This window comes from Aricia agestis, chromosome 3 (genome assembly GCF_905147365.1).
Source record: "Aricia agestis chromosome 3, ilAriAges1.1, whole genome shotgun sequence".
NCBI classification, from domain to species: Eukaryota; Metazoa; Arthropoda; class Insecta; order Lepidoptera; family Lycaenidae; genus Aricia; species Aricia agestis.
The window spans coordinates 1,473,756-1,501,600 of record NC_056408.1 but is presented as its reverse complement, the minus strand read 5'-3'; the positions used below and the strand labels follow the sequence as shown (position 1 = coordinate 1,501,600).

General features: G+C 36.4%; 1 protein-coding gene and 1 long non-coding RNA gene across 2 annotated transcripts; both read left to right on the top strand.

Moving 5' to 3' along the window:
- Positions 1-10,779: 10,779 nt before the first annotated feature.
- Positions 10,780-26,387, top strand: LOC121725332. Its single transcript, XR_006035363.1, has 3 exons — positions 10,780-10,789; positions 15,802-15,810; positions 26,045-26,387. It is a non-coding gene; the product is annotated as an uncharacterized LOC121725332 (long non-coding RNA).
- LOC121725331 (ras-related protein Rab-18) lies at positions 20,318-24,542 on the top strand. The gene is made up of 5 exons (XM_042112225.1): positions 20,318-20,599; positions 21,465-21,632; positions 22,229-22,370; positions 23,517-23,639; positions 24,309-24,542. Exons 1-5 carry the CDS (start codon positions 20,538-20,540, stop codon positions 24,426-24,428), a joined length of 615 nt encoding a protein of 204 aa, XP_041968159.1. The 5' UTR covers positions 20,318-20,537; the 3' UTR covers positions 24,429-24,542.
- Positions 26,388-27,845: the final 1,458 nt, after the last annotated feature.

Below are 27,845 nucleotides of genomic sequence, written 5' to 3'. Positions count from 1 at the left end.
TAAAAGATATGAAAAAACTTGAGAGGTGTCAAGGGATACCCGGATGGAACGAAGTTATTTCTTATGTTCAAAAAACCTGTATACATATTATACACTCAAAAAAATATTTGAAAAAAATGCCATCTATTGACGCCCAGAAATACTAACAATGCGTCGGTTTAATCACAAATCTAACAGCGCACAGGAATACTATCAACGCCCTCTGCCCCTACCATGCAGGTACTAATAAAAAAGTGTCGTTACAACTTTTCCGGTCTAGCTCCCGCAAGGCGCAACACGCGATAATGAACTACGTTCCAATAAGTATCTACAAAATAATGTATAGGGTGTAACAAAACAAAGTGGTAATGCTTTCTGGTGGTCTCTACTCTGGTATATAGAGTTCGCTGTGTAGGAAAAGCGCCAAGTCATGAATTTTCCCATACAAAAGTTTTAAAAATAGTTATTTTTTTCAGCGCTGCTACTTTTACAGTTAACTCTATAAAGGGACTCATGATCAAAATAGACGATATCGAAGAAAATAATATGTCACATGTGTTATTATTCAAACAGCAACAAAAAAAACAATTTGTGAAATTTTCAAGCGTACTGCTGTGGCCGTTTATAATGACGTATAATAGATTTAGTTGATAGGATTTCTTTCGGGTTTCGTAATATAACCTAGCCTTAAAATAAGGGAAAGTCGGCCAAGTGCGCGTTGGACTCGCGCACGACGGGTTTCGTACCATTATATTATTAGAGCAAAAATAGGAAAAAATGTATTTATGTATGGGAGTACCCCTTAATTACTTATTTTATTTTATTTCTAACATTAACTATTGAAGTATAAATACAACTGAGTATTTTGTGAACATTTCAAGTACATACCTGTTGCCATTTTTGTTAAGGAGCAAAAAATAGCAAAAAGAGTCATGTTTGTTGTATGGGAGCCCCCTTAAATTTTAATTTATTTTGTTTTTAGTAATTTGCTGTTATTGCGGCAACAGATATAACATAATCTGTCAAAATCTCAGAAGTCTAGCTATAGCGGTTCTTGAGATACAGCCTGGAGACAGACAGTCGGACGGACAGACGGACAGACATTGAAGTCTTAGTAATTGGGCTTAGGGTCCCGTTTTTACCCTTTAGTTACGGAACCCCTAAAAATGCTCATATTCACGTGAACGAAAATGACAGATGAAAATTCACATCTATTATAATATAATAATACGAAAGTGTGTCTTTCTATCTGTCTGTCTATCTGTTACCTCTTCACGCTTAAGTCGCTGAACCGATTTTAATAAAGTTTCGTATGGATTACTTTGGATTTTATCCCGTAAAAATGTAAAACCCACTCGAAACCCCAGAAACCTGAAAAATTAAAATGAAAGATGAAAACTTTGTTCGATAAATGAAAAGCAAGAACCTTCAAAGCCGAGATCAACCAAAATATTATAAATATGGCCCGATATTAAGACGAGTCCGCAGACCGTGATGATCTAACAAAACATCTCCCGTTACGTAACTTTCATATTAGATTTATTTGTCGGAGCGAGTTCGCCTCTCGTATTTCAGTTATTCGCAAAATATATCAATCGTTACATCTTAGTATTCCGAGAGGAGTATTGCAAATAAAAATTCCACCCCATTCACCAACTTCGAGCCTCCGTACATCACAAAGTAAGGGTTTATGGAGGAACTGCCAAATATAAAGTGCCTGGTCTGAGTCACACCTTGTAGGCTAGGAGTTGAAGTGAGAAAAGTCAAAGGGTGTGTACGTATTCCTTGTAGAGAGTTCACTGTGAAAGTAGCAGCGCTGAAAGACGACAAAAATTTTTCACTTTTGTATGGGCAAGCGCCCGAGCGTCACGAGATTCCCCATACAAAAGTGAAAAAAAATTTTGGTCTTTCAGCGCTGCTATTTTCACGGTGAACTCTGTACAAGAAGCACGTACACACCCTAAAGTATTATCACTTATTTTTGTTACAGCCTGTATACTAAATAAGATACGAAAGTGTGAGTTCTGTCTGTCTGTTACCTCTTCACGCCCAAAGCGATCAACCGATTATGCTGAAATTTGGGCTGAAATGAAACATTGAATCCCAAGAAAGGACATGGTATACTTTTTATCCCGGAAAAGTGTACGCTTCCGTGTGGTAAAGTATTTTGGCGCAGCGGCGTTTTGAAATAAAAATGTACAAATAATTTTAACCGTCTGGTTAGGCGATGTTATTGGCGTGAGTTATGTTCGATTACACAAATATAAACACTTGTTTTAGGTAATATAATTTTAATTACGGAGTATATGGTATTTTATCTAATTAGGTATTAAAATTTATTTTACTCGATATAATTGCCTCTCTTATTTTATCTTTATTTTGTAAAAAGCACATCAAATTCAAAACATGTGAAATCAATGATACCATAATGTTAACAGTAAAATATTCGTCAGATATTTGATGTGTAATTTGTAACATGAGTTCAGAATTTATTTAACCTCAGTATCGTATTTAGGGCAAAACATTTAACTATATCGTGAATGTGAATTTGTATTGTTATCTGATGTTGTCAGTTTAAAATTCTGACTGTTGAACAAAGCATTGAATATCTCGTAAACGATTATAGTAGCGATAAAATGTGTTACATGTCATTAAATTGCCTGCATTGTTGAACAATGTGTTACAAATAAGAATACTTCATATTATTATACTAGCTGTCCCGGTGAACGTTATTTTGCCTTAAAAAGTATTTCGATTTTCGTCCATGTTATTTTATTGAAGTGACAAATAAGTATGTCACAATGGCAACGTCCATCGCTATTCCGTCACAGAAATATTATAGTCGCCGCCGGTCTCGAGTTGTAATAATTTACTATTATTTATTCAACAAATGCCCTTATCAATATAAAAAGTAGATGTTGTCCGATTCTCAACCCTAGCCGATATGCTCGCTAAGATTCACGAAAATCGGTCGAGCCGTTTCAGAGGAGTTCAATTACGCACCCCAAGACACGAAAATTTTATATATTAGACTAGATGACCCGGTGCACTTTGTATCACTTCCCTCCAAATAAAACCCTTCCCTGTATTTCCACGAATATCTCAAGACTTATATTAGTAGGTAAATAGGTTTGGCCATTCTCGAGTTCTAGAGAGACCAATTTTAAATTAATTTTTACTTAGTTGTGTAGATTTTCAGCAGTTCCTTATGATGAGATAGAATTATATAACGACCTAACCCAATAAAGCAAAATAATAATTTTAGCACAGCGAACCAGTGTTGAGCTCTTGCCTCTTGGACTATAATGTTAGCAAGATATAAGCTTGGCAAAAAATCCAGAGTTATTTATTGCCGATCTCTGATCTCCGAGCTTATAGGTATTTAAGTAACGATATTTATTTGCATTTTTGCAATATAGTAGGAACTCGATTAAAAGGAGTAATTGCTATTTTTTAATTAAAGCAAATAAATCTACACGACTAAAATTGCTATCAATTCGAAGATTTTATAGCCAGTCATCCCTGCTTGTCTAGCAAATTGTTCACAATTTTTTATCAATTTGTTTCTTCCTATGAACTAGTAATAACTTTGTTGCACAGAAATTCAATTATAGTGCGAACCGTTCATTTTTCCGGGATAAAACCCAAAGTATCTCCATACGAAACTTTATTGAAATCGGTTCAGCGGCTTAAGCGTTAAGAGATAACAGATAGACAGACAGATAGAAAGACACACTTTCGCATTATTATATTATAGATGTGGATTTTCATCTGTCATTTTCGTTCACGTGAATATGAGCATTTTTGTAAATATTTTGCTTTATACGGCAATTTGATAATCCGGTAGCGAGTACGGAGATCACAGTGTTGACAGAACAAGCAACTCCGACGCCATGCTGGTATCGGTTTTGGAGGATTCTCCGAAGTGATTAGAATTTGTGTGATGATAATAATTATGATGCAAAGTATTCGTAGCAGAATATAATATAGTTAAAAATAAAGTATATTTGAATAAAATAACCTCGAGGAGGATTACGACATACGACATAGCTGCAAGCAGATGTGAACTTGGTTTTTTTTACTCCATGTTGGACCTTAATAGCCGTGATTGTCATTATGATTGCGGAACTTCTATATCTATTATTATAAAGATACTCCCTATATAATCACTTTATAGAATACATAAATCCTTACTAATATTATAAATGCGAAAGTGTATCTGTTTGTCTGTCTGATACCGCCTCACGCCCAAACCACTGAACCGATTTTTGTGATATTTGGTATGGAGATGCTTCGACTCTTGTGAAAGGACAAAGAATATTTTTATCCCCAAAAATGTACGGTTCCCGTGCGATAAATAGATTTTAGTGCAACGGAGTTAGTAAAAAAAAAGAAGTGACACAGACGAATATGCCCCTCATCATGTTTGACATCGCTTGTCGACCCATCCTAATGGGCCAACGTGTAGAGGCCGTAAAAACGCATAAACGTCGCTCTGTCTGAAACCGCGTGTCAAAGTGAACTATGCAACTTTGTGGAGACAAACTGTTGGCCTTTTGTGAGGAGAGTGCTTTTATTTATTTATGAAGCCGGTATCATGTTCTTTGACAAAGTTTATTTGGCCACATATTTGGAATTTCCCGGCGTTTGCCTCATAATTCTTGAATAGGAGTGCAACTACGTGCCGCAGGGATATAGGGTGGAATAAGTGAATTAAATAAAGTACTTCAAATCCCTTTTTGAAGAAAAAGCTGAACCAAAAAAAAATACTTACAGACGAACATAATAATTACCTCCTCCTTTTTAGAAGTCCCTTAGTAAAAGTTGGTAGAGACAACACGGCCATAGCGACTCGACTCATAGCGCCGAGTTGTGACTTGTGGCCATAGCTCATACAATGCTGTGTCTACTGATTTTGCGAAGAAGATATTTTGTAACCTAATTAGTAATTAGTAATTATGTCTTAGATTTTTATAGCGTTTTTTAGAAGTATTTTAGTAGCAATTGATTAAAAGCGCTTACAGACGAACAACACTAATTGTCGATGGTACGCGTCGACGGCAGTCGACAACAGGCGTCGACGCGTGCCGTCGACATGTGCCGTTCGTCTGTAAGAAGCCTAAGTCCAAATACTACCGTACCTGACATAAAAATACGCTCAATAATTTTTGCGTCACAAAGAAACATCCATGCGATATTCCTTATAAACTTTCACGTTATAGTTACACCACTACTGCTAAATTCAAACATGTTCCAAACGCGTAGTCCCTGTAAAAGTTTCAACTCATTATGTTTTATGAGAAATACTTTAAACGGCATCCGGCAGACAAACGTTATGAATTATTTGACCCGTGCTGCGTGCATGTGCTAACAAAGTTGGATATTTTTTTGTTGCAACTTACAAAACAATCTGGTTTTATGAGTAATTTCGTAAGTTAACGCTTACCTGAAAGTACTATCTTCTTTTCTTTCTACGGTTTATATTTCGCGTTTTTAAAAGCATATGAAACATTTATACGTGTTTGCTTAGTCAAACAGTAGTAATAGTGTAGTTGGGTGGCTGTTGGCAATTGATATGGCATTAAGTTAAAAAAGTTTTTTATTTATTTCAATCTGCACCACAAATACACACAAGCACCACGGATACAAACTAAATCTTACATAAAAGATACGTGTGGCACTCGGGGACTGCCGCGGTAAAGCTATTGCATAACATCTATAATTCTAGTTCTACACACATATTATGTCTAGTCGCACGCACACAAACACCGTGCCGAAGTCTGTCGAACTAAAACGACGTTATGATGCACGACTTTCAAAGCCGCAGCTCGCACCGCCGTGCCGGGTCGGAGTGGGGGTGTTAGGTTTATTTTCGTTATGGAATTTCTTGATTCGGTCCCCACGTCGCGCTCAAAGCCCGCGATTAAAGGTATGCAATGGCTTAAAAACTTTTTCCAGCAGGGGTGTACAAGATAATAATTCAATAAGGGCTTTAACTTGCACTGTAGGGCGAGGGAGTTAAATCAAGACAGTTTAAATATTATTTTGTACTAGATGACCGGTAAACTTCGTATCACTTCCCACCTAATATTATAAACCTTCTCTGGACTTTCACGAATATTTCAAGACTAGAACGTATAACCTTCTCCTTTTTGAAAGTCTATTAAAAATTAGCTAAATCGGTTCAGTTGTCGAGTTTTTTTTTGAGACTAACAAAATTAACATAATATCTTAAGACCGTCGTGTCTCCAGTAAGCGAATCCTCCATAAATGACAAAGCGCAATGAAAAACCACTGCATGAAAGGAAATCCCCTCAAACCCCGACAAACCTTCGGTATGTCACTTCCGTCTATATTTATCCACCCCATAAATTTTGTAATAAAAATTCGCGAAGAATAAGAGCAATAAATTTTATGACTGTTGTATCGTAAAATGACGATTTTTATGTAATAGAACAACGAGCGAGTCCTTTACGACTTGACTTGTGACATCCATTTTAAATTTTAGCATGCGTAAAAAAAAATTAACGGTTATTTATACTGGTGAAAGAGTTATATTATAACGGTGCTCCCTCGCCGGGAGCATTCGCATGTAATGTAACGTTACAGCTTTGAACATGAAGGAGGAGAACCGAGCATCACAATTCACAAGTCCACCTTGTAATGATACAATGTGTAATATCTTGATACAACTTGTAACATCAATGCAATGTGATTGTGACACGCTCAAAGTCGAATCTATAATATAATATTATTGCATGACACGCGAATGCTCATCTGTCAGGGAGGTATTACCTATTATGTAGGACGAATCTATAATGTTACATTACACGTGAATGCTCCCGGTGAGGGAGCACCTTTACAGGGAGATAGGTGTCATGATTGTCTGGGTTATTATAAAAACACTCTTCGTGTTTGACCATGATGAACAACCATGATTGCTACTATGATTCCGAAATGATTTCATCATTCATGGGCAACCATAAACAAATCATTATATTTAATTTCAGCAAAACTTACAGTGCTTTATGATGAATCATAGACGAAGGACTATCTACAGGCCCGTAATCGCTCGTAGAGGTCAGTCATACATATAGCTGCGTGTCAGTCAAAAGCGTGTTAAAGGTAAGACCAGACAAATGCGACACGACACGAAACGACACTTCACGTTTGATAGAACTGATATTTGTAAAACGTCAGATTCACGTTTGTAAAACGACGATTATGTAGAACGTGAATTGTCGCGTCGTGTCGTGTCGCGTAGTGCAGTTCTCACCTCAGCTACAGTTTAAGTTTCGAACGCCGATACCTGCGAACGATCAGCAAAGCTGGGATCTACACAAACTAGAACTTACTCAGAAGCAAAGCTATGTCAAGTTATATGGCTATGTCAAGCTGTATTGCCCGGCTCAGTCTATACCCTGTAATAGAGCCTCACAGGCCACCGCATGTTCTTCGACCGCCAAGAATCATTTACAGAACGTTCATATTAATTTAACCTCTCATAGGACCTTATGTCTAGGATACAAGGGTCAAGTTATCGAGACTAAGCTGAAATAATAAACGGACTTCCCAGATAGGTGCCATTTGCTACAGACTCGGACAGTCGCACTTTGTAATTACTATGTCGACTCTATGAATACTTTACTACATAGTATACATGACTTAAGGACTTAAAGCGGGATTATAGGCCACTGACGTTTTAGAATTTGAGGCAAACTAGCTCAATAGATGGCGCTCGAAAGGTACATATTTACATAGCAAGCCATCGTCGATTTTAATATTTTCAGAAATAGTGTGATCACGTGGTAAACTCGACATACAGAGTAAGGATTAGCAGAGAGGCCATGTTCACCACTTGATATAAACGAAATCTTTAATGAATTTTATATTATAATAAAATTATGTACCTATTAGGTATTTAAATATGATGTTTGTTCTGTATTCAGTACTCACGAACATAAAAAATGTATTTCCTCTAAATAATACATATACAATGTACTTATAACAAAATAAAGTATTACCCATACCTATACAAAGTGTAACAAAACTAAGTAATAATACTTTAAGGTGTGTATGTATTCCTTGTAGAGAGTTCACTGTGAAAGTAGCAGCGCTGAAAGACCAATTTTTTTCACTTTTGTATGGAGAAACTCGTGACGCTGGGGCGCTCGCCCATACAAAAGTAAAAAAAAATTGGTCTTTCACACACACCCTAAATTATTATCACTTAGTTTTGTTACACCCTGTATAGTTAATTGCATAAATATATACTTGTGCATGGAAAATACGCCAACATTATGAATATGCCATAAAATAGTTATAAAGAAATACTATATTATTTATCATATTGGCGTATTTTCCATAGAAGGAACCCAAAAGTAACTCTTTTAGCACTGCTACTTTCACAGTGAAAATTATAATATAATATACGTACCCCAAAGTATTAATACCGAAGTCGATTTAAAATTCGGTAAAGTAGATTCAAAAGTTCTTAGCTACAATAATTTCATCATCGTCAGCTCCCTCTCTGCTGGAAAATGACCTCAATGAGAAGGGTTCAAGTATTTTTTTGTGTTTGGGTTTATTGCAATAGCTTTAATAAATAGCCCTTAACCCTGGGTCTACCCCATGACAATCACTTGAATCTGACGCTGCAGCATCACCTGGAATCTATATAACACCCTCCAAAAGTTCAAAAACTAAAACTCTACTTGCAGCAAGGTAACGTTTTTGACCCGCTTGACAAGTTTTTAATTAGATTATAATATTTATTATAGTTATGCAGATCATATTCATATTTTCTTTGTCATATTCAGGAATCTGTTCCCAAAAGAGACCCTTAGCCCGGGAAGTCTTCGCTTTGCTATCTATCCGTCTGTCTGTCTCCAGGGTGTATATTGTTATGAACTTACGACATATAATGCCATCTAGCGTCAAACCGAATGGAACTTATCGGGGGATATTATACTCTCAAACAACATAAAACCCCTACTCGATACTAGATGGCGTTAGGCTTTCAGAAATATTCCACACTTGTTTACGGGAATCGGGTACATTCTAGAAAGGAATGGAAGGAAATTCTCGTACGTTCTGGAACTCGTCTCGGCCCATATAAATAGCCACTGGTAGATGAGTCAGTGGATAGCACGTAACAATATCAAGTAACGCGGTAGCTAGAGAACTGAAATTTTAAAGAATATGTATTCTTGTTGTGACCATAACAACAAATAGAAACAAGCTAAAATGAATATTTAAGAGGGCTGGAATATGCAAAGCAAAATCGCGATTTTAGACCTTTTTGTTTGACATCAATAATTCAATAATGGCAAGCGGTAGGTGTTTGAAATATTTATGAAATATGTACCTTATTATATTTCAACTTTAATAATAATCTATACTAATATTAGAATAGTCTGTCTGTCATCTTTGATTTTGATTCATGCTGAACCATTTTTTATGAAATTTGGTGAAGAAACTAGAAAGGATACTTTTTATCCCGAAAAAATTTACGGTTTCTGTATATTGCATCAAATTGTTGTGAGTAAAGAATTAATAATTGTATAAATGCTCTTTACTATTTACTTTTAAATGTCGTCGCGATTTTCGTTCAAAAAATATAATTTTTTGATAAAATCAAATAAGGTTTTAGGGCATTTCATTTCGATCACAATATATTTTCTGTAAAGAATCCTTAGTTATTTCCTCCCGAGGTGCACCAAAATCATGGTGTAGGTATCTATAGATCTAGATCTATCCGCATGATAATAGCACTATGTTTTTGCGATTTCTTGTGCAGATTTCAGTACTCCCGTGCTAATATGTGATAATTCTTTCTATTGCTATGGATTGGACATGTGCGATAAAATAACATAATATCATTTTACAAAGTTTTGACAAAGGGGGGAGGGGGAGAAATAATTTACATGGCTAAACAACTTTTGCCGGGTCAGCTAGTCTAATTAAATAAAATCGTAAAATCAAGATTTGATGCAAAATATTCTAACATCATAAATGCATCTATTTGCGGTAGATAGTCCGATTGTGCTTTGATAAAACCTAATATACTCATTTATAAAACCTAATATACTCATATAGATTCACTTTAAATATAGATTCACTAGAAATCACGAGTTTTAAACTATTTTTCTAACAAACACTATAGCCACAGTATGAATATCGACGCCGATTTGTAACATCTGACGTCACATTTCTTTTCGACCAATGGTGGCGCGTTTAGTAAGTTTGAATTTCCCTCCATTAATTTTCATTTTTTAAACATTTTATGGGTTTAAATGATAACTAATTAAAAAAATACCTTTTGATTATAATGTTAGGATGATAAAGATTACAGAAAAATATATTTGAGATGGAATTATTTTTTTTTGCATATTCCCTATTTACCGTATTTAGAGCCTTATTATCTGATAATTTGAAAGCTACAAAGTTATAATAAAAATACAGCAATAATCTTCAGTATATCAACATACTCATGATATCAGCTTCCAAAGTAATACCAATTTATTAAAATTCAAGCATACTTTCAGCATCTCCCTAGTATTTGCAAATTACGTTTATTTAAAACACACGACAATAGATAGACAATTTCACTAACTACATATTCCCCGTTTGAATTTGTTTAGACCAATTTTGAACTAAGATAAGTAAAAAATAGGATTTTTGTGCGATCTCGGCAACGCGTCAAATGTATGGTCAAGGTCGTTCGCTCGGGGGTGACCTTAACTACAAGCGTAGGTAGAGAACAACGGTAATAAGTTAATAACTACTAGGTATATATTATATTACTTAGGTTGGGTTGCACCAACTAACTTTAACTATAACTGTAACTTTAACTATAACTTTAACTACAATACAAAATGTCAAATCTTTAGTTAAAGTTAAAAATGGACGCCATCAAGACGCCATATTTAACCATAACCATAGAGCTCGACAAGGTTTTAAATGCACGTGGTGAAAAAAGGAACTAACGCTGTCATCATACAAAAACGCAATTTTTGACGGTTCTCCTTTACCAGCAGCGCCGTTCATTTATAACCTTGTTGGACCAGCTGGCAACTATCAATTTCTCCGGTCAAAGTTAAAGTTAAAGCTAAATTTAGCTTTAATTTTAACCTTAACTTTAACTTTAACCACGCCTCTGGTGCAACCCAACCTTATTAATTTATTATTTTTACCTTAGTTTAGCACACCCTGCCGCTCGATTTTAAACGTTATTTACTGTGGCCATAATATACCTATACTAAGTCTAAACAGTTGCACATAATTTGCAAAATATATAAATTACGTATTTAGTAACTACTTAAAATTCTACAAAAATACACTCACTAATTTCACAGAATAAATAAAAATAAATAAAATAAAAAATGATTTATTTCTGAGTAAATTTGAATCAAATTTTTTCAGAATGTCTACCTGATGCCTACCACCGGTTCGGGAACTACCCCGGCGAGAAGAACCGGCGTAAGAAACTCGCACGGGTTCCACTTTTTACCAAAAAAGTGAGAGAAAAATTGTTCTTTTAAAATAAAGTTTACAATTTTGTAACTTAATATTATATACAATGTCAACATACATAATTGTAAGTCATAATATAATAATGTAGAAGTAGCCTTGCAAGAAGCCATCCTGCTCCCAAGATGTGCCATCTTCTATGAAATTATTGACCTTATAATAAGGGTTGGCACACAAACGCTCTTTGACTACTTTTTTAAATTTTTTATAATAATAAATTAGTTTATAATAATAAATACTTATTAATCAGACGTAAGACGTAAAACACGTAAAATACCAACTGAGTAGGTAGGCGTTTTAGGGTTACGGAACCCAAAGGGTAAAAACGGGACCCTACTACTAAGACTATGACTTCGATGTCTGTCCGTCTGTCTGTCTCCAGGCTGTAACTCAAGAACGGTGATAGCTAGAGAGTTGAAATTTTCATAGATTACTTAATATGTATTTCTGTTGCCGCTATAACAACAAATACTAAAAACAAAATAAATTTAATATTTTAGAGGGGCTCCCATACAACAAACGTGATTTTTTAAACATTTTACGCTTGGTATCGATGATGAGGTAGCCACCTGAAATGTTCCCAAAATACTCAATTTTATTTGTACTTTAATAATTAATAAAAAAAAATTAAATAAAATTAATAATATAGGGGGCTTCCATACAAAAAACACATTTCTTGGTATTTTTGCTCTATAGTGGTGCGCGAGTCCAACTTGCACTTGGCCGAATTTTCTTTTCAATTTTTAAACTTCGAATCTAATATTTTTAGTAGGTACCTGATGTGTTGGGGCAAAGGTATGGACGGTTAAAAAGCCAATTAATCATCGCAAAAAAAACATTTTCTCTTATGCTTGTTGTTGCTATACTATTACTTGGTTCGTTTCTTTAAAATAAACTCCCTAGAGGTCGTGAAAGAAGACTGGGAGCTACCGCGTTATTGTTTTTAGCTCTAAAAGACCAATCTAGCCGCGTCCGACTGACCTCGATACAAACTATCGCAAAATGGAGGTTTTCATTAATGTTTTGAAGTTTCTGAAAACACCATGGAATAACTTTTAAACATTTTATACATTACTAGATGCTATTTGTATAAAATAAACAGCCATTTAAATTGTTAGCTGTCCCAAGTTTTCGAAATTATACAACACATTATTACTTTTTGTAGTTATTATGAGTTAGTGGTGAGATGAAGTTATCGAAAGATTCTAGACAGATCCTAGACATCTTTCTTAATTACTATTGTCTAGTACAGGGTTTCCCGATCTTTTTCAGCCTGCGGCGCAGTTAATATTTTGTTACGGCGCCCTTCTTTACCTAGCTATTACAAAAAGATGCATAAATAAACACCTTTAACCGTTAACGATTATTTTAGTTAAGTTAAGCAGGTAAATAATAATAAACAAATACTTAATCATCTGCCTGCTATGTATAATTCATATTATAATTTTATTTTATAATATTTGTGATTTCGGTTAATGATGAAGAATTGACTCACGGCGCCCCTCTTGCCTATCCACGGCACACCAGGGCGCCGCGGCGCACAGTTTGGGAACCCCTGTTCTAGTATATATATTTTTTAATTAAACATGTATTTTAAATAATTTAAAATGAATTTCATCGCTCTTAAATTAATTTCTGAACAATAAATCTTTTAGAAAACTAAAATTCCAATATGGCGTCATGAAATTGCCACAGAACAAGCATCGACATTCGAATTTCGAAATATTGATGGGCGATAGCGGGTGTAAAATTTTAGAGGCGACTGCGTGGCTCGCTGGCAGATACTGCGCTTCCTGCCGTTTGCGTCCGCCCCAGTATATGAACATAGATTACAACCTCCAATATAGACACTATTTTCTATGATATTTAAGCTGCTCTAAGCGTTAGTACATTTTTTCAATATAATTGAATTGAAATATCGAAGATATTCTTTTTTTAAGCTGCCGCTGTAATATTAATATGTAGAAGTAGGAGAAGAATGCAGATTTCCCTTCCAAAACCGGGTCACAAATTCTGTTGACAACTCCAAACTAAATTATTAAACTCGGGGGTTATTATGTAAATAGTGCGAAGGTAAATTAATCTGCCAAACAAAGCAATAGGCGTTCTTTCGAGTGGAAGCCTTCACTGGTCCAAAGCCTTTATTCAAATTTATCCGGTTTGAACCTTTATTATTCGGTTCGGGAATAAATTTCACTCTCACTAATGCATTATTCCCTGTAACCTATTCTGGATTAAACAGGAAGATGGAGGATCTCTATTGTGATTAAAATGTTTTCCCAAGCTCTTATTTAATCTCAATTTAAAAAAATATTATTAAACTTCGAAATTATTATTCTTGTAAGTTTTATTTAAGGGGGCGACTAACCCAAAATTGTCGATTTTATAATTTACTAGATGTCCCGCGCGGCTTCGCCCACCTAAATTACGAAAACTGTAGTTACAAAAAAATTGCTAATGTCCCGTCATGTGGTCTACAGCTCTATACCTGTGCCTAATAACATAAATATTGCTCCAGTAGTTCGTGAGATAAATCCTTTCTAATATTTTCCACGTTTTATCTACATTTGCCTCTGTTTCTTCGGTCCCATATAGTGCTATTATTCTTAGCATGATAATAGGCTATTATTATGCTACGACTAATAGGACTGAGGAAACAGAGGAAAATGTGGAAATTAATAGCTATATCTATTATCTAACACTAAAAGATTTTTTTTAAATCAGACCAGCGGGGCTAAAATGGTCGCTTTGAAGAATCACGATATGAATCATAATATGATTAATTTTTTTTAAATCGCAAAGTGCAACTCTGCTTGCAATTCATTTCTGTATTTTTGTACTGATTTGACATTTGTCAGTTTGACAGTTTTGACAATAAATTTGCTGAATTGGTTGAGAGTAGGGAACGCAATCCCGCAGGATAATTTCAATCCCGGTATTTGCGGGACTGAACCATCACAATCCCGCTGGATCCCGGTATTTGCGGAATCCCACAGGGTGAACTTAAAGTTTTAAAATAAATCGTTATATTGACTTTACTTGATATAAGTACTTACCCCGTTTTATTCTTATAAACATAAATAAAACAAACTTGGTCGGGCACTTTTTACAAGCGTTTATTAATACTTCCGACTTTAGATATAAAGTCGGAACTTCGGAAGTATTAATAAACTAATATACTAGTATAAAAATAATAAATAACTGAACTTTTTTTGGGAATGACTACTCAAAAAAAGTAAAAAAAAACTAAAGAACACGTTTTTTTCATATTTTCTAAAAATTATTCATCTTTTTCAAATATAGGGAATATATTTGTGCTTAAAGATTTCGTTACAAGCTCGAATATAAGTATGTCAAAAAAGTTAAGGTATTAATTGTGTCGTCTGCCAAACGGCTCCTGATATTCGACACAAGGTAGCAAGCATCTGAAAAAGTTCGCTCAGCTTCCACGCTGGTTAGTACAATTGTTATTTAAAGTGAATTATAGTTGAATTGAAGGTAAATTATTTAGTGGGCTGCCTGTAGTCAGTTCCCGCACCCCGGCGCGCAGTGTTACAGGTATAAATCATGTTTTTTTGTAATCCCGCCAGTCCCGCTGGATCCCGCTAAATTTTCGACCGGGATTAGTCCCGCAAAATGCATGCGGGATCCCGGTATTTCGGGATCCCGGTATCCCGCTATTGCATTCCCTAGTTGAGAGGAATTGCTTAATGTGACCGTTTTAGCCCCGCAGTAGTTCCTGAGATTAGCGCGTTCAAGCAAACAAACAAACAAACTCAAAATCTTACTTGTTGATAGCATAATATGCTTTGGATACTTTTCAAAAAACCGAAGTCACCACTCACCACATGTTTTCATATAAAATTTGAGGAGTTCCCTCGATTACTTATGGATATAAACCTTCATTAGGTCACCATTTTTAGGGTTCCGTACCCAATGGGTAAAAACGGGACCCTTTTACTAAGACTTCGATGTCTTTCTGTCCGTCTATCTGTCTGTCTGTCCGTCTATCTGTCTGTCTGTCCGTCCGTCTGTCTGTCTGTCTGTCCGTCTGTCTGTCTCCAGGCAGTATCTCAAGAACCGCTATAGCTAGACTTATGATTTTTTCTGAATGAAAAATGAATTCATTCAAAGAAGCGCGGTCGTAGCCTAAAATTTTGGAGGAGGTCAGACAGTATATTGCCATTTTCTATAGAAACCGCAATTGACAATGAAGGGCGATATGGTATTTTCCATACTCGATGTGAACTGAATATGAAGCAATGACCGCTACCGCCTCGTTTCGCCGAGTACAGTTTAGTCACTACATTAAAAAAATATATTTGTCGCTGCTATGGGGTAGCTTGAAATTTCCTTTTATTATTTTGCAAGATTTTGAGATTTATCCATTTGTCCCAGATTTTGGAGGGGGTCATGGGGGTCCGAAGGGGGCTTCGGACCGCGCCTGGAATTAAAAAATAATAAAATAAAATAAAAAATTAAGGGGCTCCCATACAAAAAACACAATTTTTGGCCTATTTTTGCTTTACGGTACGGAACCCTTCGTGACTGAGTCCGACTCGCACTTGTCCGATTATTGTGAACTAGATGACGCCCGCAACTCCGTTGCGACAAAATTCGTTTATCGCGCGGGAACCGTACATTTTTCCGGGATAAAAACTATCCTATGTCCTTTACCGGGACTCAAACTATCTCCATGCCAAATTTCAGCAAAATCGGTTCAGCGGTTTGAGCGTGAAGAGGTAACTGACAGACAGACAGACACTTTCGCATCTATACTAATATTATAAAGCGGAAGAGTTCGTTAGTTAGTTAGTTAGTTATATTTTATCACGCTAAGACTAACAGGAGCGATGAAATAAAGGAAAATGTGGAAAAAACGGGGGAAAATTATTTGAAAGGGCTATTTTAAACGCTTTAATCTCAGGAACTACTGGTCCGATTTGAAAAATTCTTTCAATATTAGATAGCCCAGTTATCGTCTAGTTTATAATATTAGTATGAATATAGTACCAAATTGGAATGATACCATATGTACACGAAAAGAAAAATTTTGAAAATCGGTTTAAAAACGAACATAACACCTCCCCCATTGTGAGACTCGGTTAAAATTGTAGCATAATATTATATTATTGTGTTATTCTGATGTATATGCTTACTATTGTAAAGTTTCATTAAAATACATTCAGTAGTTTTTACGTGAAAGAGTAACAAACATACATACATCTATACTGTATACAAACTGTTGTGGACACAACGATGAAAAGGGCGGCGAACATATTTTAGAAAGTTAAGTAGTGTATTTCTAAGATATTGTTAAAGTGAAATCGCCACATGTTCGGTCCCTTTGACTGTATTAGGTTCGTTAGTTAAAATACGTTATTGTGTTCCTTAAAAATTAGTGACGAGTAAAGCTGTTTCTCTTAAAAAGTAATAAAGCATTGTCTTTGTCAGAACAATAAAATATATAGGATATTTAGGAACAAACGTTCGGCAATATCTGAGAAACTAGCGTGAGAATAGAATTTTAGAAAGCTAGCAGATGCTTAGTTTATTGTCTACGGTAGATTTATTTATTTGATTATGTGTATCGGAATATGTGTAAACTACAAATAAATAAAGACTAGGGTATCGTATGTAATATGGGACACCTTTGGGGTTAGATACGAATGTGATTATTTATTAAATGTGTTGTAGTATCTAGCTATAGGTTTTGAGTATAATAAAGCGTTATGTATTCTTGTGTATTAATTTCCGCGATAGTAATTGTTGCTATGAGTATTTCTTGCCACGTATTGTGTAATTCATACGTTTGGAATCAGAGGGCAAGAAATACGAATAATGTGTATTAGTAGATGATTAATTAGTACACATCTGAATTGCATTTAATTTGTATAATGTATATTAATCTAAGACTCTGATCTGTGAGTCATGATATTATGTTACGTAGATTAAGAACATAATATCATGGTATTGAAATTGTTGTATTGCATATGTATTGAATAATTATTGTGTATGTAATTTGTATTGTGTAGTGCACAGTGCCATAGCAATGGGTAGGAAAGAGATAGGTGTACGCTGAAATGGTATCTCCGCGCGATAGAAATAAGGCGGGGGCTTTTGCGTATATCCCCGCACCGGGATAAGTGGGCGGGGTCTTCTCCCTCTGCGCTAGCGCATGGCGGGAGTGAAGCTTAGACGTATAAATAGGCCGGTCGACGTTGCGTCGTGGCGTTGGCATAGGACTCATACGGAAACTACGACTCCAGAAACTCTGACGGAACTTGGTCAGAGAACACCATTCTTATCGGACGGATATAAATTGCTCCGATAGGTCAGATTACGGGTGTAACGAGTATAAATATTGAGTAGTCCGCCCTTTGCCTTGGTACAGTGCACAAAGTTTAATTTTAATATAATAAATCGAAGTGAAGAGTTAAAAGTGATTTAATTTAAAGTCATCAAAGCTCAAATATAGATATATAAATAATATCAACAAAAATCATACAGTCCACAATACAAACTTTCGCCTTTATATTATTAGTAGGATTTTTATACCCCTTTAAATATCAATTATATTTTGTTTTTAACCCCCGACAAAAAAGAGGGGTGTTATAAGTTTGACGTGTCTGTCTGTCTGTCTCTCTGTTTGTCTGTGTGTGTATCTGTCCGTGGCATCGTAGCATCCAAACGGATGGATCGATTTTGATCTAGTTTTTTTTGTTTGATTAGTATTTGTTGTTATTAGCTGCAACAGTAATACATAACCTATGAAAATTTCAACTCTCTAGCTATTACCATTCTTGAGTTACAGCCTGGAGACAGACAGACAGACAGACGGACGGACAGGCAGACGGACAGGCAGACAGGCAGACAGACAGACGGACAGACATCGAAGTCTCAGTAATAGGGTCCCGTTTTTATCCATTGGGTACAGAACCCTAAAAATTGTGACAATATCGATTTAAAGCGAAGCGTTTATTAATCGGCACCTATTCACGTACTTTGACGCAGAATTCTTCACCAGACGTGGCGACTATATACGGCTATGAATAGAAGTAATCTAACCAGAGTTGCAGTGGGAAATATGAGTATTGATGCTTTATAAAGAAAGGGGCGAATGAGGTCGCAATTCTCGCACAGGTATTGTGCGCCGCTGAAAGAGATGCTACATCGAGTGTGAACTGCACTATCAATGCTTCTATTATGTCCAAACGTCATCATCACCTTTTCATATTATAGCTTCCTATCGAGGTATTGCGTACCTCGATAGGAAGCTATAATATGAAATGTTTTAACTTGTTTTTTATCCTAGTAATTTTTTGTATGCTAGTACCCAAGTGATTTACTGATTAAGGTTTGTGTTGACTTTGGGCGGTGCCGTAACCGTACATTTTTCGTGATAAAATCTATCTGATCTACCTACAATCAGTAAAGTTGATTCATAGAAATTAGGCAGATTGCGGAACTGAGTAATTTGGTCACGTTATGTCAAACCCAGCCAAAATTATTAAAATACTAGGTTTACACTTTCTTGACAACACATTATTGTTGGAAACGCAACCTCAGATGCAATCGCGATACTATCGCGCGTTTGCATCAGTCGTAGGTATATTATTATTTTGTTTCGTGTTTAGGGTTCCGTACCCAAAGGGTAAAAACGGGACCCTATTACTAAGACTTCGTTGTCTGTCTGTCCGTCTGTCTGTCAGCAGGCTGTATCTCAAAAACCGCTATAGCCAGACTTCTGAAATTTTCACAGATTGTGTATTTCTGTTGCCGCTATAACAACAAATAATACTAAAAACAAAATAAAATAACATTAATAATGTTGATGATGAAAATAATCTTGTATGGAAGCCCCCCTTGGGCTTCCATACAAGAAACGTGATTTTTATATAATGGTAACAATTAGACACAGATTTGAAATTTTTATAAAATCCTTTATTATAATATATTGTGTACTTTAATAATTAATAATATTTAAAAAAAAATGATGGGGGGCTCCCATACAAAAAACACAATTTGTGGCTTACTTCTGCTCTATAACGGTACGGAACCCTTCGTGCGCGAGTCCGACTCGCACTTGGTCGATTTTTTCAACGCATTTCTCAACGCATTGCGCATGCGCAAAGTTGAAAGTTAGTGTCAATGTTATGTGCCAAAATCTGACAGGAATTGATGAAAATAATTTAGCACATAACAAGCTGACACTAACCTTCAACTGCGCATGCGCAATGCGTTGAAAAGACATTATAACGAATATGACTATCGATAGGGTGTTTTCCGACTAACCGGCCCGGCACCGGCTCGTTTTTCCAGTTGCCGGTTTACGCCAGGCGGCCGGGCCGGCGCGGCGGGCGAGACTCTCTCCCCCCACGGCCCACTCCGCATTATCCTTCGCTCACACACGCACACAAATAGGCAACGGCCAACGACTACAATTCGTACACAAAACATTGCAGATTTGTTGTCCCGGTACCGGGTGGGAAGCTTGCTACCCCGGCGCTGGCGGGACCCATCGCTGCGCGCCGGGCCGGTGCCGGTAAGTGAAAAAAGCGAGCCATACATTTTATACATTTATGCCTCCCCGGCACCGGGGCCGGTGCCGGGCCGGCTAGTCGAAAAACGCCTATACAACCGCGAAGCGGTCGCTCGCTATGTGACCCAAATTGTTTATTGTAAGTCGTTTTTGGCTGTATTCAGTAAACATTTGCCATTTAGAGCAGCTGACAGCTGTTGTCATCAGGAGCTGTCAAGTGTCAATATCAATGCTGTCAAAATCAGAAAAGAGTAAAAACATCGCTGATCGCAATAATTTTTTGCATATTTTATTTATCCGTGGCGATAAATAAGTGATATTGTGTTTATAAATGTAAATTAATTTACAAAATTCAACATAAGTTCTTGAAGCACCTGTAACTTCGAATATATAGCAATAAATGTGACTTTTGTGCTCCGTAAGCTGTCACTGAAAATAAAATCAGTTTTTGCATTTATTTTGATATTTTAGTGAATAAACTAATATGGATTACGTTACAACGTTAAAGATTCTTGTAATCGGTGAAAGTGGAGTTGGCAAGTCCAGGTAAGAATAAAATTATGACGATACGAATTATAACTCAATGATAGTGTTTACTTACTTCTATCTACGCAATATATTTTTGTGATACAGTAACAGTATGACTCACAAACAGTTGCTGACCCTTGATCGTTTTGTGTTTCTCAATATTATTACAATATTGCAAGGTTATAAAATAGTTAAGTTCAGGCAAAGAAATCAATGATTTCCCAAAAGGTCATCTTTGTTTATGACAAGCTGTGATTTCACACACTAATTTGTTATCAACCAACCTTATTTACTTATAAGAAAGAAATCAATAACCTATGTTCATTTCTTTTTAATAACTAAGTTTAACTCATTGTTGCTAGTTTCTTTATTCAATCAATTCCTTTATTAGTACAAAATAATATACTTACAAATAGCTGATTATGTTTAGTCACCCATGCCTAGATTCTAGGGCATGCCCTTGTAAGAATAATTATTAATTTGCTATAATGGATAATCTTTTTTTGTTGCTCCAACTCACTGATGAGAAAAAAAACACAATATTGTGTTATTTTTTCTTTTTTCTAATTCAAAATATGTATATGAAAAGGTTAGGTTAGGTTAGGTTAGGCTAGCAGTTAATATACCCTTTAATTGGACATTTTATTGTACTTTAAGTAAGACATAAGTGCTTAACATTCTCAACATGTTGCATGCTGTTGTCTCATAGACTTAATAAAGGTTTAAGTTACAATTATAGCCAGGTCTAGTTCTATAACATTTAGGGATATCTATAGAAATAAAAAGACCAAAGTTGTATCATGTCAGACTAAAACAAAGAATACCTGTAACATCTATCTTCTATGTCTTTAACATTGCACTCAAATATTCTGTATACTTTTAGCATCATCCTAGCATTTACAACCGGGGACTACAATTCCTCGTTCCCTGCCACAATAGGAGTGGACTACAAGTGTAAGGTGATGGACGTAAACGGTCTGAAGGTGAAACTCGGTATCTGGGACACGGCAGGACAGGAGAGATACAGAACGCTCACAAATAGTTTTTACAGGTACATTTTAATATTAAATCTTCGACCTTAATAAATAGGTTATATACCCCCTATAATACTGTAAACTATTTGTTTTAAATTCTAAGTTTTGACTATACACATGAGAAAAATTTGCTTAGTTTCCATAATATTCTACCTACACTAATTACAGTTGAAAAGTACCACATGGTCCAATGTTTTGAGATATTGGGTTGGATGTGTAACAACAAATTAATGGTCGTTCCCAATATTTGATCTATCTCTGGTTTTGCCCTACTAGAGATAGGAATAGCTCACATTAGACATTAGAGACATATATTTTATGTCAATTCAATGTTAGCTGCGATCGGTTGTATGTCAAACCAGAGATAGATTGAATATTGGGAACGGCCGTTAATGCCTGTGGCACAACTTATTTTGCAGTGTGACAAATGCCATTGGGTTTTATGTAGCTGGTACGAGACTGGTATGAGTTGCTTAGCACAAGATGCTTTTTGGTATCCATTAGAAATTTTTCCAGCTTAAAAAATATGTAACATCAAATTAGCATTTATAATAAAATGTGCAGCATGTAAGCATGTGACAAGTGCAGTATTTTATTTACATTCTTTTTGTAGGGACGCACATGGAGCAATATTGGTATATGATGTATCGGAGCCAAAAACACTGCACAAACTTAACGAGTGGGTGGAGGAGTTACAAGTGTATTCCACAAAGAAGAATATTGTATGTCTGGTTGTGGGAAATAAAATAGATAAGGTAAGTTTAAAGTGTTAATATCTCAAACTGCATGGTTTGTATATTATGTCACCTTAAGATTGTAAAAACCGCGAGATTGCAATATGACGAAGTGATGGATTGTAAACAAACAGTTTTCCGATGATTTCAAATAATTAATTCGTATTTAAAATAATTTCAATGCCAAATAGTATGAGATGTATAACATAAAAAAAAATTAGATATATTTAAAGTGCTGTTTGAATGTTCGGTTATTAAAATTAACCTAATTTATAATTCAAACTGCACTTTAAATACATATATCTAAATTTTTTTTAGTTAGTGTATGACGTTAGTGGATTCATAATCAGGTAAGTAACAGTTAAAAAATTGCCCTTTTTGCATAAATGGAGGCTTTAGGGGAGTGAAAATGATTTTAAATTAAAAAAAAATGTAGGTTTTATGTATAGTCAGATAAATTAGCCTGATAATGAAGTAGGCAAGTTACAAGTTTGTTCAAATTATAAGGGAAAAAAATGAGTAAATCTCCTTAGGTTATAAAATGTTAGTAATCGGGTACATCCACTAACGTCTTCAATTGACAGATTTATGTGTGAAGCGGTAGAAGACTAACATACCTTCGCTATAGCCTATAGCAGGGGTCACCAAATGGCGGACCGTGGTCCGCATCCGGACCGCTGTCCCATTGTGTGCGGACCAACCATGTTCTTTAAAAATTAATTTCAGTCTCGACATACTGATGAACTTGTAGCAATAAAAATCGTCATTTTTGTCATTGATACAAATAAACACCTTTGTAGTTTTCATAATTACATATTTTGTTTAATAAATATTTTTTTAATGTGTGAACCGCGAAGGACATTTTAATTCTTAAAACGGACCCTTGAGCGAAACTAATTGGTGACCCCTGGCCTATAGTATAATATTAGCAGAGTAAACAGAACTAACGAGTAGGCCGACTCAGAAGAGATCTCTTAATTTATAAGTTTGACGTAGTGTGTCGTATCGGCCGGTGCGCGCCGTACCAATGTTACTAAGCATTGAGAAACATGTTGAAATTGACACTCACGCCCAACTCGCGTATATTCGCCCGTTTGTATGAAGTCGAGTTACTCCTTAGTAATTCTGTCTACCCTGATATTATTAAGTATTACATTTGTCGTACAGGAGCGAGCTGTCAGCAGAGAGGCGGGTCAGGCGTTCGCACAAAAACACAGAATGCTGTTCATAGAGAGCAGTGCCAAGACACAAGAGGGTATCAACTTGGCGTTCGAGGAACTAGTTCAAAAGGTAAGTACTAAGGGCCGGGACACAAAAACACGATACGACGTCTTGTCGTACCACGATGCGGCCTCGTTTCACGATGCGACGTCGCGTTGTGGGAATTTACGACGAGCATCGTAAAAAACTACGACGTGACGTCGTGCCGTGTAACGTGCCACGGTACACGGCACGACGTCGCGTCGTAGAAACTCACGATGCGTGTTATTCAAAATTCAAAGAAATTAACTGCGACAATTCACCCTGCATTGTATCGACGGCGTCGTGCCGTGTATCGAGGCACGTTATGATGTCGCAACACAGTTTTTTACGATGCTCGTCGTAAATTACGACACGTCACACGACGTCGTATCGTGTTTATGTGTCCCGGTCCTAAGTGCAATTAGAAAAAATATTATAATTGTAGGAATACTTATATTTTTAAATATGTTTTTGTTACATTAATCCTGTCTGATACACTCTCAGCATCTTAGGATGTTCTTTATTATAAGTTTGCTATCAAGAAGGCATTTATGTCAAGTAATAATCATTTTATAGCACAGTTGAGTCCCGACTGCCGAGTTTCGTTTATTATTACAATTTTTCTCTGACCGACTTAACTCTCCGATTAAGACTATTAAAATGCTAATTTTGAAAACGATTTCAAAGTTTTCTTGTATAACAAAAAAATTGTTTTAGATTATCGAAACACCTGGACTTTGGGAGTCCAAACCCTCGTCTTCTAACATCCGTGTGTCGAGCGAGGAGGCCGCCCGAAACGCGGAGTCATCATGCTACGACTACACCTGCACTATTTAGCGAATATTTCGAACCTCCGCGATTTTGTAGCACTATTATAACACCCTATCAGCTTAGTGTAATAAAAGTATGTATTTATCACAATTTAAAATATTTAATATTTTTTTATCAAAAAGTATTTGATTCTTATTGATTTGGTTTACAAATATGAAAATATTTTTATTGCTGTAAGGTGATTTCTGATACTGCCCTCTTTCAATGTTTGAAATGTTTATTTATATTAAGTTTTTCATTCAACCCCTTATTATGTGAAATTTTAATACCTACTAGGAAAATTTCAATTTTTTTTTGTAAATTTATCGTGATACAAATAATGTGATAGAATCATAGAACCAAAAAAAAATTTGTAATTTAATATTATGAACTCTAGCTTCTAGAAATTGTACCTTTATATCATAAAAAAAATTCAATAGCAATAGCCCATGAATACTCGCAACACCATACTTTGTGTAGTACGAAATGAATGTTAAGGGTCAGTTCACATTGCAACGTGATGAGGAAATGCATTTTTAAATTTCTTCAAATTTTTGAATAATACCGCGACTGACTAGCCAATTTAATGTGTATATTGTACTTAATAAAGATCAGTTTCATCAGAATGACTCATCTAAAATACTTATAAAATTCTCGTGTCACAGTGTTTGTGCGCGAATACCTTAAAAACGGCTCAACTGATTTTAATGAAATTCTTTAGGCTTCAGAATAGGTTTTATCTACTTTTTAGGTATATTGATACTAGAAATAATTGATAATGAGGCATAACAACTTGCCGCGTCAGCTAGTTTAAATATATTACACTCTCTACACGTCACTTGTGAACCGACCCTTAAATATTCCTTGACTCCATTAAGTCGCATCCTAATAGCATTTGAATCTGATAACATTATACGCGTTGACACGGCGTTAATAGACGTTAATGTTTATAACATGGTTGTAAACAAAGGTCGCTTGTCCACTGCCGCGATCGCCGAACCGAGGACGAGATTTTTTGGGCCGATATAATGCCACTATGTGACATAGTGTTTCATTTTGCTCTAGTCAGTGTACCGCAAAAGGTGAGCCGCGGCACACTGATGTACCGTGGCCAGTAGTTCAAGTAGTTGTTGTACCTCAAAAAATGTCATCGTACCTACCTACATATTCCTATAGTTTATAAGAACCAAAAAAGGGAACTTCTCAGGACGAGCGACAAAAGGATGGGAACTTAGAGCACCCCTGTACACTGATTAATAATGTGGTGTACCTCCAAAAAATTTAATTTTTATACCTGTACCTTGAACACAAAAAGTTTGCGGAGCACTGCTCCATGCCACTAAACAGCAGCGGCGGCATGGGTCGTAGAAAATGTTACCTACAGCCTATGACTGTCTATATTGTCAGCTACACTCAACCAACGGCCTGCCGGGGCTTTAACAGTGGCCCTTCAGGGACTTACCACGGGGCCAGACTGACGTGGTGTGAAGTGTCCATAGATATTATTATTATAAATAATTGTAAAGCAGTCGCTAATCTTGAACAACGTTTTTTACCACTAAATAAGTTGGGTTGGGTTGTAAGCCGCGACATCAAAACTAAAACGTGTTTAAGACGTGGTAAAAAAGGTTAAGTACCACTAGCCTATGTGATACAGTGGCAATTTATCGGCCTAAAGGTAAGCGACTACTTATCGGTATCGGACGCACGCAACGGAGTACGCCTCATACTAAAATCCATTTTGGACGTTGTTGTGTGAGTTCGTTTACAAGGCATACTAAAATCCGCTGCGTGCGATGCCGATAAGTGGACGCTTACCTTAAAATCTCGTTTTGGTGACGGTCCGGCGACGGCGGCCGTGGACAAACGACCAAACTGCTGCCGTTATGGCAGCAACCCATTGAAACAATGTTATGGTTATTTATATTTGCTCTTGTAAATACAACTTGCAAGCATAATATTATCTTTTAGTAAATGTTGTCTGTACTTTGTTGTTTTATTTACTTTGAATCTACATGATAATAATAATATTTAGGGCCTGGTTCACCACTTCCTGATAAGGTGCCGGATACGCTATCTTACAGATAAAGTATGGACTATAGAGTATCTATCAGATAAGTTGTGGATAGACTATCTGACACTTATCAGGAAGTGGTGAAACAGCCTCTTAGTCTTAAGGGCCGTTTACATTCAGCCCTGTCGGGAAGGGAAGTGGGCAGTGCGATAAATAGTCACTCGTGCTGCCACTTGTCATGCTGCTGCCGCTGCCTGACGCGGCAGGTATGTAGAGGGCTGTGTAAACGCTCACTGGCTTACTGCCGCCGACGTATTCAGAGCAATATTGCCGGCAGCGCGAGTAGCAGCGGCAGTGGCTGAATGTAAAAGCTCTGATACTTTTACTTTTTCATTTTGTAAACGTAGACCTTCTGTTCAATTGCGCCTTTCCCTTAGCACCTTACGCTCCACGAAACACAACACGAGTGGGAGAGCCGTGCTTCGGCACGAATGGGCCGGCTCGACCAGAGAAATACCACGGGCTTACAGAAAACCGACGTGAAATAGGGCTTGCGCTGTGTTTCGCCAAGTGAGTGAGTTTACCGGAACGCCACTATTGCACCACTAATACGCCCTTGAGTATTAGTGGTGCAATCTATTGACTATAATGCTGATTATAGTGACATGCTGACCGCTCGGTCACCGTCGGCGCTGACGGCCCGAGATATATGAATTTCTAGAAAGCGTCTTTGAAGCGTAACGCGCGGTCTGCGCTGATATTTCATACGTTTCGGTGTCATCGTCGATGGTCAGCTTGACACTGAATCAGATTAAATACTTGTAATAAAACATTTTTCTGTACTGAATATTAAGGAAAATATGTTTTCTATTGATAGAAGGCCATCATACTATGCATTAATTCGAATAATTTATCACTTGGCCATCTCAAGAAGGCTGGCCTGGACGGCCTCTGGCCTAATGAGAGGCCATCACTCAGGCCGGGATAAACGTTGACAAAAGGCCCCTAATATTGTGATTTATGTACAAACACAGCTGCGGTAAGCCTTATGCTAATAGACATAAGGTCGAGATTCCGGACGATTCGTCATCGAGTACTTACAAGTGAGGTTATGTCCTAATGTGGAACATCAAAGTGACTTCCTTTGTCCGCAAAAACAATACTGACGAATACGGAATACAGATTTCTGGGCCTTTATATTATGAACATTTATTTTCGGTATAAGTTGTGTTTTGTATGATGGGCCTTGAGGATGTTACCTATAATGGAGGATCAGCACGAGAAACCCTAAAGTAGGTACCCATTATCTAGGATGCCGCGTACTTATCCACACCTACTAGCTTGGTTATAAGAATATTTACTCCTACTAAATGGGTACTTATTATTGGGTAGGTAGTAAACTAATCAGCAACACTGAAGTTTGTTTATTT

Excerpts from the sequence above, each read along its gene's own strand:
- LOC121725331 (XM_042112225.1), top strand. The coding sequence starts at position 20,538 with ATGGATTACGTTACAACGTTAAAGATTCTTGTAATCGGTGAAAGTGGA. Across the intron at positions 20,600-21,464 it reads AGTGGAGTTGGCAAGTCCAG|CATCATCCTAGCATTTACAA; the intron begins GTAAGAATAAAA and ends GTATACTTTTAG. Across the intron at positions 23,640-24,308 it reads TCGAGGAACTAGTTCAAAAG|ATTATCGAAACACCTGGACT; the intron begins GTAAGTACTAAG and ends AAATTGTTTTAG.